The sequence below is a fragment of the Phocoena phocoena genome, chromosome 7 (genome assembly GCF_963924675.1).
Source record: "Phocoena phocoena chromosome 7, mPhoPho1.1, whole genome shotgun sequence".
Taxonomy (NCBI): domain Eukaryota; kingdom Metazoa; phylum Chordata; class Mammalia; order Artiodactyla; family Phocoenidae; genus Phocoena; species Phocoena phocoena.
The window spans coordinates 52,938,292-52,952,641 of NC_089225.1; the positions used below are offsets into that span (position 1 = coordinate 52,938,292).

At 33.1% G+C, this 14,350-nt stretch overlaps 1 protein-coding gene across 1 annotated transcript in view; it reads left to right on the forward strand.

The window, feature by feature from the left end:
• Positions 1–14,350, forward strand: part of UBR3 (ubiquitin protein ligase E3 component n-recognin 3) — a 223,531-nt gene that overhangs the window by 152,236 nt on the left and 56,945 nt on the right. Inside the window, exons 28-30 of the mRNA XM_065880145.1 lie at positions 4,815–5,015; positions 6,251–6,387; positions 12,386–12,471. Of these exons, the coding sequence (XP_065736217.1) occupies positions 4,815–5,015; positions 6,251–6,387; positions 12,386–12,471 (424 nt within the window). The remainder of the gene's footprint in view (positions 1–4,814; positions 5,016–6,250; positions 6,388–12,385; positions 12,472–14,350) is intronic.

Here is a 14,350-nt window from a genome sequence, read left to right on the forward strand (position 1 = left end):
CATGGCCTGCCCTATTCCCAGATTCCTGACTCGGAAGCAGAAGAGTTCTCTTTTTCCCTTCCTACTCCTTACCTCGCACATTAAGTCACATAACAAATTCTATTGATTCCATTTCCTAAATCTCACTTGACTACATTCTGCCTACATTATTCCCACTTCTACTTTTTTGCATATGCCTTCATCTTTCATCTTGACTATTGCAATTGCTTATCAGTTTCCTTACTCCAAGTCTGATTTACTCATTATATTGATCTTTCTAAAATGTAAATCTGGTGGCATGTTGTTGGCTTAAAAATTCTTTACTGATCTCTTCCTGTTGGGATAAAGTTCACTCTTCCTTGAATGGCATTCAAGGCATTCCATGATCTGGGCTTGCATGTTACTTTAGCTTTGTCTTCCATCAATTCAGCATTAATAAGCTAATTAATAGTTCCTTAAGCACATTATGCATTTTTCATACTTCTGTATTCAGTCAGTCATTCAACAAATATTTATTCAGTGCCTACAGTGTTCCAGGCACTGTGATAGACATTGGGGATACATCCCAATGAGTAAGACAGTTTCTTCCCTCGAGGAATTTACTATGCATTGCGTGAAACAGAAATAAACAAATAGTTGTGGTATAGGTGCTAAGAGTTATGAGGTATGCACAGGGTCTTATTGGGACATCTGCAAGTTCCAGAATTTGATGAAGTAAGGTGCTTGAGTGATAAGAGAGAAGACTGGAGAAGTAATTAGGGGTTATATTGTAAAGGGTCTTGTGGTCCATGTAAGGAATTTGTACTTTAGACAGATTGCGTACAGAGAGCCATTAAAGCCATTTAAGACTCTTAAGCAGAGAGATGACATTCAGAAAGGTTATTGTGGTGGTTCTGTAGATTTTAAGGTGTGAGATTGCAGGAGAATAAGAAAGAATATGGTGATAGCATATATTATTTAGGAGGTAAGAGATGATGGTGGCTTGGGCTTAGTCATGGCAGTGAAGATGGAGATTCGAATTTCTTTTTTTAACATCTTTATTGGAGTATAATCGCTTTACAATGCTGTGTTAGTTTCTGTTTTATAACAAAGTGAATCAGCTATACATATACATATATCACCATATCCCCTCCCTCTTGCATCTCCCTCCCACCCTCCCTATCCCACCCCTCTAGGTGGTCACAAAGCACAGAGCTGATCTCCCTGTGCTATGCGGCCGCTTCCCACTAGCTATCTATTTTACATTTGGTAGTGTCCATGCCACTGTCTCACTTTGTCACAGCTTACCCTTCCCCCTCCCCGTGTCCTCAAGTCCATTCTCTAGTAGGTCTGCGTCTTTATTCCCGTCCTGCCCCTAGGTTCTTCATAACCTTTTTTTTTTTTTTAGATTCCATATATATGTGTTAGCATACAGTATTTGTTTTTCTCTTTCTGACTTACTTCACTCTGTATGACAGTCTCTAGGTCCATTCACCTCACTACAAATAACTCAGTTTTGTTTCTTTTTATGGCTGAGTAATATTCCATTGTATATATGTGCCACATCTTCTTCATTCATCTGTCGATGGACACTTAGGTTGCTTGAAATATATTTAGAGAAGGATTTTCTAGACTTGGTGAGAGATTGCATGTGGAGCGTAAGAGGGAGGAAAGAATTAAGGTAAGAGGTATTGGTGATCACTGAAAGATTTTGATTGGGAATAAGTATCTCACATTAGGTAGATCATACTGGCAATGATATGGTTGGGAGACTATTAAGAGATATTAGCAAAGGGAGTAGAAGGAAGAAAGTGGGTGGAAGGACTGATGGGATTTATTAATCAGATATTTGGGGTGGGAGAAGGCAGCAAGCTGAAGGAGTTGCTCTTGCAGGCGAATGGGGCAGGCACGAGAGGATGGTCAGTGTCCCAGGTCTCGGGCATGTCCCTGGGGCAGACTGCCAAGTGAGGGTCCTTGGCTTTGTTCAGGAAAGAATTCAAGAGTCAGCCGTAATAAAGTGAAAGGGATTTATTCAGGGAAGTACACATTCCATAGGCAGAATGCAGTCCTTCTCAGAGGGTGAGAGCACCCTGGGGTATAGGGGTGGTTAGTTTTCATGGACTGGGAATTTCATAGGCTAGCAAGTGGGAGAATTATTCCAACTACTTTGGGGAAGGGGTGGGGATTTCCAGGAATTGGACCATCGCCCACTTTTTGGCCTTTTATGGTTAGCCTTGGAATTGTCTGGTGCACTGGTGGGTGTGTCATTTAGCATATGCTAATGTATTACAGTGAGCATATAATGAGGCTCAAGGTCTACTGGAAGTCGAATCTTACACCATCTTGGACCTAGTTGGTTCTAACCAGTTTGTCGTATCCTCAACAGCTGTGTCATTCTTTTAAAGGTTGTGCCCTGCCCCCTTTCCTCCTGTCTCACTGCCATGACCCTCCTCTTTCTGAAGTAGGAGGTGTAGCTTTATGTTCCTAGAGTAGAGGGGGCAAAGCTGGGGTAGGTAAAGGGACTTGACGAGTGAGGAGACGGTTTAGAAAAACCACTTTGGAATTGGGTGAAAGAATGCTTCATAGGATGTTGGAGAAAGATTGCCAGGAAGTATTCAGGGCTAAGTTGAGGTGGGAAGCAGTTTGTAGCAAGAAGCTACTTCAGTTTTCTCTAACAGCACTCAGTTTGAATGCCGAATTGGAAGTCATACACTGGATTAATTTTGTATGAAGATTTTGTTTAGGTGTGTATCATAGAAGGACATATGGAGGGAGAACGAGAAGTGTTGACTTGAGAGTTTTTAAAATGATATATCATGGTGTATGGTAGGATAGGAAAGACCGTATAAACTGAGGAAAAAGGGAGGGACTAAAAGAGATAGGAGTTGACAGAATATAAGATGTTTGAATTTAATATTTTCAGATATGGACAATTTTTGGTCATTACAAGATAAGGGTGTGGTCATGGTACGAGGTGCTAGGGTAGAGTGGAGGTCAAAGCCATTGGAGTTGATGAGGTCAAGGAGCTAAGGGACTAAGGTATAAGATTGGTTGTCTACATACATTGAAATTGTGTATGAGGATGGCAGGACTTGGAGTGATGAGGAAAACTGATGTAGGTACCAAAGTCTTCAGATATTAAGGGCAATGAATGACAGTAAAAAGGAAGGAAAAGGGGTGATCTCACTAAATGGCATGAGCCACACTGGGAATGCAAGAGTAATGATCTTGAGCCAGCACTGGAGATGAGAAGGATACTGAGGTTTGAGAGATGTGGGAAAATGAGCAGTGTCTAGTTGAGAGGGCTTCTGGTGATGCTTCAGGAAAGAACCTAGTTCCATCAAGGGTAGGATGAGGACCTAGCATTCTTTAAAATTATGGCTACAGGGAAGCTTATCATAGAATGTCCTTCAACAGCCAGGACCCTTGCCCCAACCTCTTAGTACACTCCTCTTGTATATCTTTAAAACTTACTTCACAAGTCTTCTTTGGGAAGCCTTCTCTGTTGCATTTATCACACTATTGTTATAATTTGTTTCTATTTGCTTTTAAATTGTCAGTACCTTAAATGAAGATGTCTCTTAACTCTTTTTGGTGTCACATGGTGCAGCATTTGACACGTTAGGAGCTTAGCATTTGTTTATAGAATTGGATTTAATAAGACATGGTGTTAGATTTTTAAGGAATTGAAAAAATAAGTGTCACAGAGTTAAAAAAAAAAAGAATTCAGTTCTTTTGGCCAAAGTACTTGAAATCCAAGATACAGTGAAATGAACACTAAATTAAAGAGTTGGGAAACCTAAGTTCATTCTGACATTGTCATTAACTACCTTTGTAACCATGGGCAAATAAATTCATTTTTTCTTCTTTGTATCCTTTTTTCTCATTATTTTTGTCTTATTAGTAATAATGGTCATATTGTAGCATTCATACATATATTAGTACATTAAAAACATATTTTGAGATAAAGCATTAGGTTAGTGGCAGAATAAGAGAGACCGCTGGAAAAAAGAGTAAGACACTGGTTAGGACTACACAATAGCAGTAGCCTGAAAGAGCAAAATAGATATGGGTGGTGTCAGACAAAAGAAAGGAACAAATATAGCAGCCTGGATTCCTGCCTTAAATCCTGGTTAGTTAGCATGAATTACAATCTCTCATGAGCAAGAGTTTCCTCCTAGGCATATGTGCTTTATGTGTCTCTGTTTCAAAAATTCTCATATTTCTTCCTTCTCCTATCAGGAACATCTGGAGGAGAGGATGTTAAATTAATTCCCCTCCTTATCACCCTTATGTTCTGAGTATTCTAACTAAATCTTGCCCCTATCCGTTAAACCTAAACAAACCCACTGCATCAAGTCCAATCAATTGTGTTCGGCCATTAGACACCTTGGAAGACACATTACAATTTTTTAGGCTTAAATGCTCTCAAAAGCTGTCTATCCTACATCAAATAACATGAGCACTGGGAGAATCTTCCCAGTAGTCACTTATAGGTGAAGAAAACAGGGGCATGGGAAGAGGAAGGTGATTCACTTTAATGTGGCCTGCTTTTTGAGTTATTCTGTATCTTACATCCACATTTCAGATTGATTGCATCATTATTTGAATGTTTCATGCTGAGAGAAGAGTAGGATACTTAAGCAGTTCATTGGTGATGGCTAGTGTTGCATGATTGCCATGATGTAAGAAGTGATTTGATAATCTTCAACAGTTAAATGATTTTATGCTTTTATGACATGTATTAGAGGTCCTTTTTTGTATGGTTCATTTATTTACTATAAAATGTAGTGGTGTTAATTTTGTTTTCTGTAAACGTGTGCATCATATAGCTGTATGTTTGTTTCATCTTTTAGAATGACCAGGTTCTTCAGGGCTTCTCAGTGGACAAAGGAGAATTCACATGTCCTCTCTGCAGGCAGTTTGCTAACAGTGTTCTTCCTTGTTATCCTGGAAGCAATGTCGAAAACAACCTTTGGCAACGTCCTAGTAACAAAAGCATACAAGATCTCATAAAGGAAGTGGAGGAGCTGCAGGGACGTCCGGGAGCTTTCCCAGTAAGCATCAGTGTAAGGCAGAAATATCCTGGTTAACTCAGCTCTGCTTTTCAGCTTTAATTTTTGTTCTACTTCTAAATTACTCTGGACCTTATATATTTAGTAGAAATTGCTTTTAGAGGTTTTACTCTAAAAACAACATTAAAACATTAAAAACATATTTTAATGTTTTTAATGTTGGTGGTTATTAAAAACAAAAATGAGAGTAACAGAACAAATTATTACTAAAGGCTATGCTTTTCCTTAGTCTAAATTGTTATAGTTTTAATATACATCTTCCAGATCATGAAATATCCTATAAGCTTAGATATGGTTATGTTGAAATATTTAAAAACAAAGTCCAGCATTATATAGATGTATCTTGCAATGTAAAGCATAATCTAATCATTTAAAAATATGCCATTAGGTATATTAAGATGATGTATTTACACACACACATGCAAACTTTCTGTGTGTGTAATTAAAGACTTACACATACATTTGTGTGTATGTGTGTGTGTATTAGAGAGATAAAATATTGTATATATGATCGAACCATAAGTCAGTCTATTTTACTGTGAGATTTGGTCTAAGTGAACCCATCTTTTATCCCATCCAGTAGGATTTATTTGATTTAAATTCTTAAATATTTCACCTTCATTATAGATTTATGTTATGGTCCCTGAGAGGAGTGACAGCAATGCCCAGTATATGCAGTAAATTTATGAAAACTATGAATATCTGACTTTTTCAACAGAAATTCATAGTTTAAAGCTAATCAGAAAGATTCATCTCCTTTTCTGAATTGAAGACTAATTTTTGAGTCTATGTGTTATTTTTTTTCTTTTCGAAATCCAGATTTTTATGTGATTAAAATATGCTTAAAGTAAGGGATATCAATATTAATCTTGAAAAAATGAGCTTAAATGAAAGATTTTTTATAAGCATGGAAACTGTTCTAAGATATTTTAATGACATATACTCATTTGTTTAGAATATAGTTTGTGTGGTTAATTCATGGTTGGATCACAATATAAAATTAGAATAAAAGGTCCCTAAAATAAGAGAAAATACCTCTTGATCTGTTTTATCTTTGTGCACTCAATATATTTATAGTGCATAGCTAATGTACATCTGTTTTGACTTTTAAACCTTAACTTCCTAGTGTGCTCATATGATAAACAATGTAGTGTTAGACTGTTATTAGAGAAAATGAATATACGTAAACTTTATATGTATGTTTGTGTTTTTTACAGTCAGAAACCAACTTAAGTAAAGAAATGGAATCTGTAATGAAAGATATCAAAAATACCACTCAGAAGAAATATAGAGACTATAGCAAGACTCCAGGCTCACCAGATAATGATTTTCTCTTTATGTATTCTGTTGCTAGGTAGGTATACATAGTATATACTTTTATATTTACTTAATGTTAATAGTTTATTTTATTTCTCATTCATATTTATTTGAAAAAAGTTGCATATTTTTAATGTTGGTTGAAATTATGGCTAGTTTTAGAACCTCCTAAAAGGTCTATAAAAGTAGAGTTTTCCTTCATTTTTCTGAGGAGTTTTTATTTTAATGGAATACTGGTTTAGGTATTATTAAGCATTATAGGATATATGAGGAAAAGTATATTATTAACATTTGGGACAGATGTCTACCTCAAAGCATGTGAGTATTATATATGAAGGGTGTTGTTAAGAAATCACTGTCTAAGCCCTGTCAAAAAAGTGATAATACTAAGAACTAAAACATTGTAATATGTTAAATACTTCTAATTTATAAAAAAAATAAGAACAGTAAGAAGAACTTACTTTGTTTTAAGCTCATGCAAGATCTAGTAATGTCCTAGAAGACTATAGGTGGTTTAGAAAATCAGATAAAGGAGAGGAAACGAGATCAGGCATGTTCTAAACTTCTGTGAGTAGCTACCGGTCTCAAGAAAACAGAGGTAAATGCTTCTCATCTTTCAGATTAGGTAGGAATAGTCTAATCTACTGAGTAGGTGTTCAATACCTAAGAAATAATTCCAAATAGGAATTTTAGAAAACTTAATTGAAGGAAAATGGAGAACTGTAAGAAAAAAAAATAGGAGAGAAGCAGGCACAATTGTAAACACATTCTGCCAGATCTGATATTGTAGACCCCTGGATATCTCTAGAAGCATACTTCGTATTTTGTTCAAGTAGTATTGTAATAGGTAAGATTTAGAGAAATAACGTGACTTGAAGTCATGCAACAAATTAGTGGTAGAGTAGGACTAGAACTCAGATTTCCTGAGCTGAGGTATAGTGTTCTTTCAATTACTGTTCTCCTTTTTCCTCTCCTTAGTTCAGCTTTTATAAGTCATATATACATGAAGTTCATCATGACCATTCTCTCTGCCCCATTCCTGGAACAGAGGGTAACAAAAGAGTGAATGAACTATGTACTCTTTTGAACCCAGGAAAAATGGAACCAGACTTAAGAAAATTGCAGCAAGCAAGTTAGACCTCAAGATAAGGAAACATTAGTTTTTGGTCTAGGAATGCAAGTGCTGGACGTGGATTGATGTAAAAGGATCTAATGGGTTGGGAAGTAACTATCTAGTCTGTGTATTCCTAGGCTATTGTTATTTATCTAGAATGCTTTGGGGGAAGATATAACAGTTAATTTAACATTTTGTTTCTGAAGAGTTACCAATTACATACTTGCAATAAAATATACTTTATGTGAAAACTAAATTGAATATAATTTAATTTTGCCAGGTTTCAAGGTTTCATAAAGTTCTGTACAATATTATGGTAATAATGTAGAAAAGTGACATGGATGTAGACCAACTCAATGCATGTATATACACACTCACATTTATGTCACTTGTGCATTTATGCCTTTGATTTTATTAGGATTGACCTTATAAGAAAATCCTGGTTGAATGGGAATGATCTGTACATGGAATTTTGCTGTAGTATGATAAATCAAATAATTTGATTTAAATTTAGTTTGGTAGACGTTTTGGATTCCTATTTCTTTGTTTAAATATATAAATAATTTATAGAATATATATATAATTTTTAATAGAAATATTTATAGAAAGCTTGCTGTGATAATGGGAAACTTTTTGAATCAACATATTTTTGTTTTTCTCTTTTATATAGAAGCAGGGACAGATGTCAAATGTTATTTACTAAGGGTGTATATAGAGAAGTGGAGAAAATATGCTCTCCCATCCTTCTCTGATCCTTAGTGGTAAACTCTAAAGCAACAATATAATGATTCCAAAAGTGAAAGTATATAACCTTTAAAAACCTTATCCTTGGTTAAAATTACCCAGGCCATTGCAGTGTTCTCACAGTGAGATTGCATGCCTTCTCTAAGTTTTACTTAATCATTAAAAAGAAACACAAAAAACAAATTGACTCAAAAATTAACAAAAACATGAGTTAAAGGAAAAAAGCATGTGTATTCTATTTGAATAAGATGTAACTTTTTCAAGGTAGGAAACCAGGTCTTTACAGTTATCTTCTGCCTGGCATATAACCTTGTTTCATTAAATACTTATGATTACAGATTATGATCATTTTTATGCCTAAAAGGTAGTCATTGAAGTATTTAGCAGTATTTAAAATGGTTAAGTAAGTAAAATATTTAGAAATAAAATTAATTTCAGTTATTTAACTTTTGAATTAAATGCTGTGATTCTTAAATGTATAGTCCCTTAGAACATGCAAATGTATTTGTATTTGACATTAGTAATTTGAATGGGCTACAACCCTAGTTTCCCAGGACTGAATTTTTCCCAGCTGGATAAGTAATTTTGTTTGCTCTTTGGGGAGCTTAAATTTTTTGATGTTTAGAAACAAAATATTTTTAGTGGGTAACTAGCTGTGTCCTTTAATAATTGATTTTGAGCTATTTTTTAGTTTTTGGTAGGACAATATGTATCTCTTTGTTTTTAATTTTATTTGCAAGGTGAAGCCTTGGAGGATTTTCTGAGGGCAGCAAAGAAGAAATTGTTGGAATGATCTTTTTGTTGCATTAAAATTAATCAAAATTACTATATTCAAGTTTTAATGTATTTCCAAAAAACATTCTATTGCAAATATCAGTCATTCACATGGATTATGGAAAATTAATTTTGGAGAAGAAAGCTTTTTTCACTTCAATGCCAATTCATTATTTCATTATTGAAACAATGAATCACACTAATTTGAGTAATTGATTTCTCCAAAGATTTTGGACCCAAGTTATATATAGCCTAGAGTTATTAGTAAGTAGCACTTAGCCTGTATATGTGAGAAACATGGAAATGGAAAGAAGTTGAAATGTGAGTAACTGAGACGTAGATGGAGAGACATCTTTAAGTCATAAGTGGGTAAACTGTTCAGTAGAGTGAATGCAGCTTGCTTTATACATTAGTTGCATTATAAGTTTAAACTTTATAAACTAATTATGTTTGAAATAAGAAGAATGCTTGCTAAAACACCAAATAATGAATCCTTTTTAAAACTAAAGGAAGGGTCAACAAGATAATGATAATAAACTGCAGGGATTAGAGAATCTTATCACGGGCTACATATCAAAACAAAGAGGTGTTCAGGTCCTGGGAATTGTTTGAACACTTTCCTAGGTACCATCAGGGATATAGAAGCTGCATCTGAAATGGTCCCTGGTCTTCAGGAATTTACAGTTTAGTTGGAGAGACAAAACTAATATATATCAATCTGTATAAAACAATATAATTTTTCTAAATATATAAAAATATAAATATTTAAAAAATACATATATTTTAAATAGATATATCATATTGAGAAAGTGCTATAGAACTTCAAAAGGGAAGATGAGCAAATTGAAATAGAAAGTGTGTAGAAGCACTTCTTTCCTTTTCCAAGAAAAGGGAGTTAGTTCTCCCTAACTCTGGGAGGAGTTAGAGCTTTAGCTGAGTATTCGATAATATAGGCCAGGCCATGGTATGGATGAAGATCTTTTCTTCTCTGAGAAATTAAATTAATTGGTCATCTAGTAGGGGTAGGCTCAGGCCTTGAACCCACACTATACGAGTATGTGTTTGAGTCTCTGTGTGTGTGTGTTTATACACGTTTGTTTTTCAAATTATAGCTCTAAAAATATAAGTTAGTGCCAAACAAGGGGTAGAAGGCATACTTGGTCAAGCAAAAAGAAACTGGAGCATAGTTGGAGGAGTTTTTATATGGGTATATCTAAGTGGCCACCATGATAGGCTTTAAGCAATCTTTCTTTCAAATGTAGAGATTTTCTCTTCTCTTTTATTCCCCGTCCAAACTAATTTGAATGTGTTTGTGTTAGAAAATATAGAAAGTTGAGTCTACTTTTCTCCAAGAACAAAAAGGCTTGGAAAACTTCTGCTCCCAATACGTCTTAATTTTTATATCATCCATTCAGGAGGGCAGAAACAGAATATTGTGTTACGATTTTCAACAGTGAGGGAAAAGCAGACATGGGGCATGTGACACATTTGTGTGTTCTTTTCTCTAGCAAGACTTAAAGGGCCAATTTTGTTATAAATTAAATAAGGAGAAGCTGATGACTAGGGCTTCTGACATATTGATTTTTTAAATCCTAGATATTATACGAACCCTTCGGATAGGTAGATTTGTTTTTTTAACTCAGAAGGAATGTTGTACAGGAGATCTTCCAACCATAATCTGAAGTAATGAATTACATTTGGTAGTTTTCTTTCAAGTATTCTTTAAAATCAAATTTCTGGTAACATGTTTATCATCCTTTAAAGTATCTTATTTGATGATTAAATAAATAGACTTGTTATTGTATTTATATTTTAATGAATATTTTTGCAAATTATGCTGAAATAAAAGTTGACATTCTGGTTCTGACGTTCATTTGTAAGAATTATTCGCGTTTCTGGTTAGCTCTTTTAAAAGTACTATCTAGGAAATCTTAGTTTTTATAAGAGAATATAGCCATTAATTTTTTTCTACAGATTAGGCAACAGAAGATTTGTGAAAACAAAATGTATTGATCTCATTTATATTCCCTTGATGAAGGAACACATGCTGGTCTCCGCTCGCTTTCTGTCCACTAATATGAAATCCTTGTCCCTGCTTCCTTGCTGGTAGGTTTTTAGAAGTTCAGTGAGCAATGCAAATCACCTGAAGGGTGGAAAATTCCCTTGTCACACAGATGCCCTTATCAGCAGCAACCAGATGGAGCTCTGAGCAGGAACATTATCAATGTTAAATTGCTTTTTCTCCCTCCTGAGTAGAGAGGATTAAAGCATTCCTTTAGAAATGGGTGGCAAATATACAGATTTAGAAATATTAATATTTTTAACAGTTTGCATTTATAAGTAAATATATGAAAATAACATTTCAAAACATTCTGTGTTCAAAATACAAGCAAAACCAGCTCAAAATGTTTTGTTTTAAATAAAATAGGGTTCTATTCTTTCCTGAATTCACTTGCAAAGTGTAAGCTTGAAATGTTGCCTTTTATTTATTTATTTTTAAGATGGGGGATATCTCACTATTAGTGTCATATATACATATCTTGGATATAAACTAGTTTATTCAGTTTTAGTTGTGGCAAATAAAGGTGTGTTTAAGTTTATTAATACTGTTGAAATAAAAATACACACACTCAATTTTCATTTATTATTTTGTCAAACTTGATTGGCTATTTTACTGTTACTGCTTTTGAGTAAATCTTTAGATTCTGCATCAATTTGATTTTTGAAATGTCAATTTACTAATTATTGCTACTCTGTAAAGTAATAATCGCTAAATATAATTTCAAATCTATATGAACAATATTGTTGTTTAGCAGTGTTAATAGTTATACAATGTATTTTAATAAAACTGTAATTTTAGAAGTCTATAAAGGAGACTGCTGTTTAATTATATGTGTTGTTTATAGCCACTTTGATGTTAGTGATTTTGTTTCTTAATATTGGTTTCTAGATGCCATCTAAGCTCCAGTGAGTGATAACCATTTCTCTGATAGAAAAATTGGTATGCCCTTGTGTGTTATATGCCAGTAACCATCTAATCAGTGGCTGCCAGAGTACAGATTCTTTCATCAGATTCATATGCGGGTTTTTGAAATGTGTTGCAGTTTTTTTCCTTAAGGCCTAGTTTTTAGTATTTGCCAACATCTAGGATTTTGCAACAATTACACTGTGACGTGTGCAGTTTTGCAGGTATAAATATGAACATATAAGTAAGGATAGATAAACTGTTCCCCTTTTAACTTTCTATATATCAGATAAAATATGATTATTACTGATATTGCATAAACTATAATTTTTCAAATAATAAAGTTGAAGAACTTTAGGTTTATTCAGACATATCAATAAAACAAAAAGTATTACTTCAATCTAATGACTGAGATATTTTTTAATGCTTTGCTTACAGAACCAATTTGGAACTTGAATTAATTCATCGAGGAGGGAATTTATGTTCAGGTGGTGCAAGCACAGCTGGTAAAAGGTCTTGTTTAAGTAAGTCTTAAGCAGTGCTAAATTTTAAAAAATTTCTGATTATTTCATTTTGAAAGCATATATAGGCAAAGTGGTCTTTTGTTGTATTTTCGAATTCTTTTTATGTTTTGTATAATCAATTTTAATAGTGATTATATGCTTTAAATGGTTAATTTTAGAAGAATCATGAACATTTAGCTCTTTCTATACTATGATTAGTCAGTAAATAAATGTCATAGTAATTAATAAGAATTACGTTGGTTCAAAATTAAAACAGTATATTATTCTCAATGATAAAAAATTTTTCTCAAACTTAAATTCTTTTAAAGAATTTTTATGTTGTCTGGACTTAAGAAAATTTTTATAAAGACAATTCATGTCACCTACAGATTTCTATATAAATAGCTGCTATTAATCAGTGAAGGCATTTGTACTGTATTTTGATGTGCACAAATGTATTAAAATTGTAGATGTTTACTTTTATTTACGAATATGCTTTATATTGTAAACTGAGCATGATTCTTCAGTACTTTTTGTAAGAGTATATTTCTGAGAAGTATCATTTGGAACTTAAAGTAGATTTTTCATGAGCATGGTTTTGATGCTATCACTGTGTAGTCATTGTTTAGAGAATTAATGTGACTACTAGGGGTAATATTATTTAATGTCATGTACAGTTAATTATTGGTCCCAAATTAATGGAGTTAAAATATTTCCTAATGTGATTGATATGGGAAATAAAAATTGTTTAAAACATAATGTATTTTTTGAAAAATGAATATATTTTCTTAAATGCTAAAAATATTAGTAATTATTTAAAATTATCAATATATATTAGTTTTTCAAAAATATGTGTTATTTTAAGAAGATATATATGTAATTTTGGAATGATTTCAGAGCAAAGGACTGATCAAAAACACCTTGAAATTTCTAACATAAAGATACGAACTTATGTGAAACTTTAACCAAGTTACTTTTAAAATTCTTACTAGTTGTACTAGATTTTGATATTTTATTTTGTGTTATCACTTTGTTCTTGGAAATTTAAGGTTTTGGAATTAATTTTTTACTGAGTATTCAGTATTTACTGACCCCTTGATGTATGTACTTAAACCCTATTTGTACCCAGTGATATAGTATGTTTTATAGAAGTTGTTGATAAATAGGAGTTTTAGCTTGTAGTCTGTTTGAATTGGCAGAAACTATAATTTCACTTAGATAAATTATTCTTTCTTGTTAATTTGTTGTTTGGCATTGGCTGATAATATTCCAGAAAGTGTTATGTTAGAAAGTGTTTAGTAAAGGAATTTTAATTTTATGCTAGAAAGCTACTTTTTCCTCCCTCTAAGGTAAATTTAAATTTATACAGAGGCTTGTAAATGATGAACTTAACCAGAATGCTAAAAATAGTAATAAAAGTCTAGCAGCAGCCACTTCAGTTATCACCCTCAATTTTAATTTAAGTTATTAAATTGATAGTTACTTCCAGACTTTTGTTTCTGTTTATTTTCCCCTTTAGTGAATAAGAGGTTTCAATGTGCCAGTATAGAAGAGATTGTAATGAAGCTTATCCTAAATATAAGTTAATACTGTTTTTCATTTTCTTTTTTTCCTTATCAGTTATGTTAGTTCTTTTTTCCCCCAGCTTTATTGAGGTATGATTGACAAATAAAAAATTTTATATATTTAGGTTGTACATTATTTTTTTGATTTTAGTTTTCATATGCTGTATTGTTCAGTTACTTACACATTATTTATCCTAATTATTTATAAAAGAGCTCTATAAATCATGTATGCAGAATGTTATATATTCTATGAAATCCCACTATTTTGCAAGTGTATAAACTTAATGTATTTGTTATTTACTCAAGCCTAACTCAGACCTAATTTAAGTTTAATG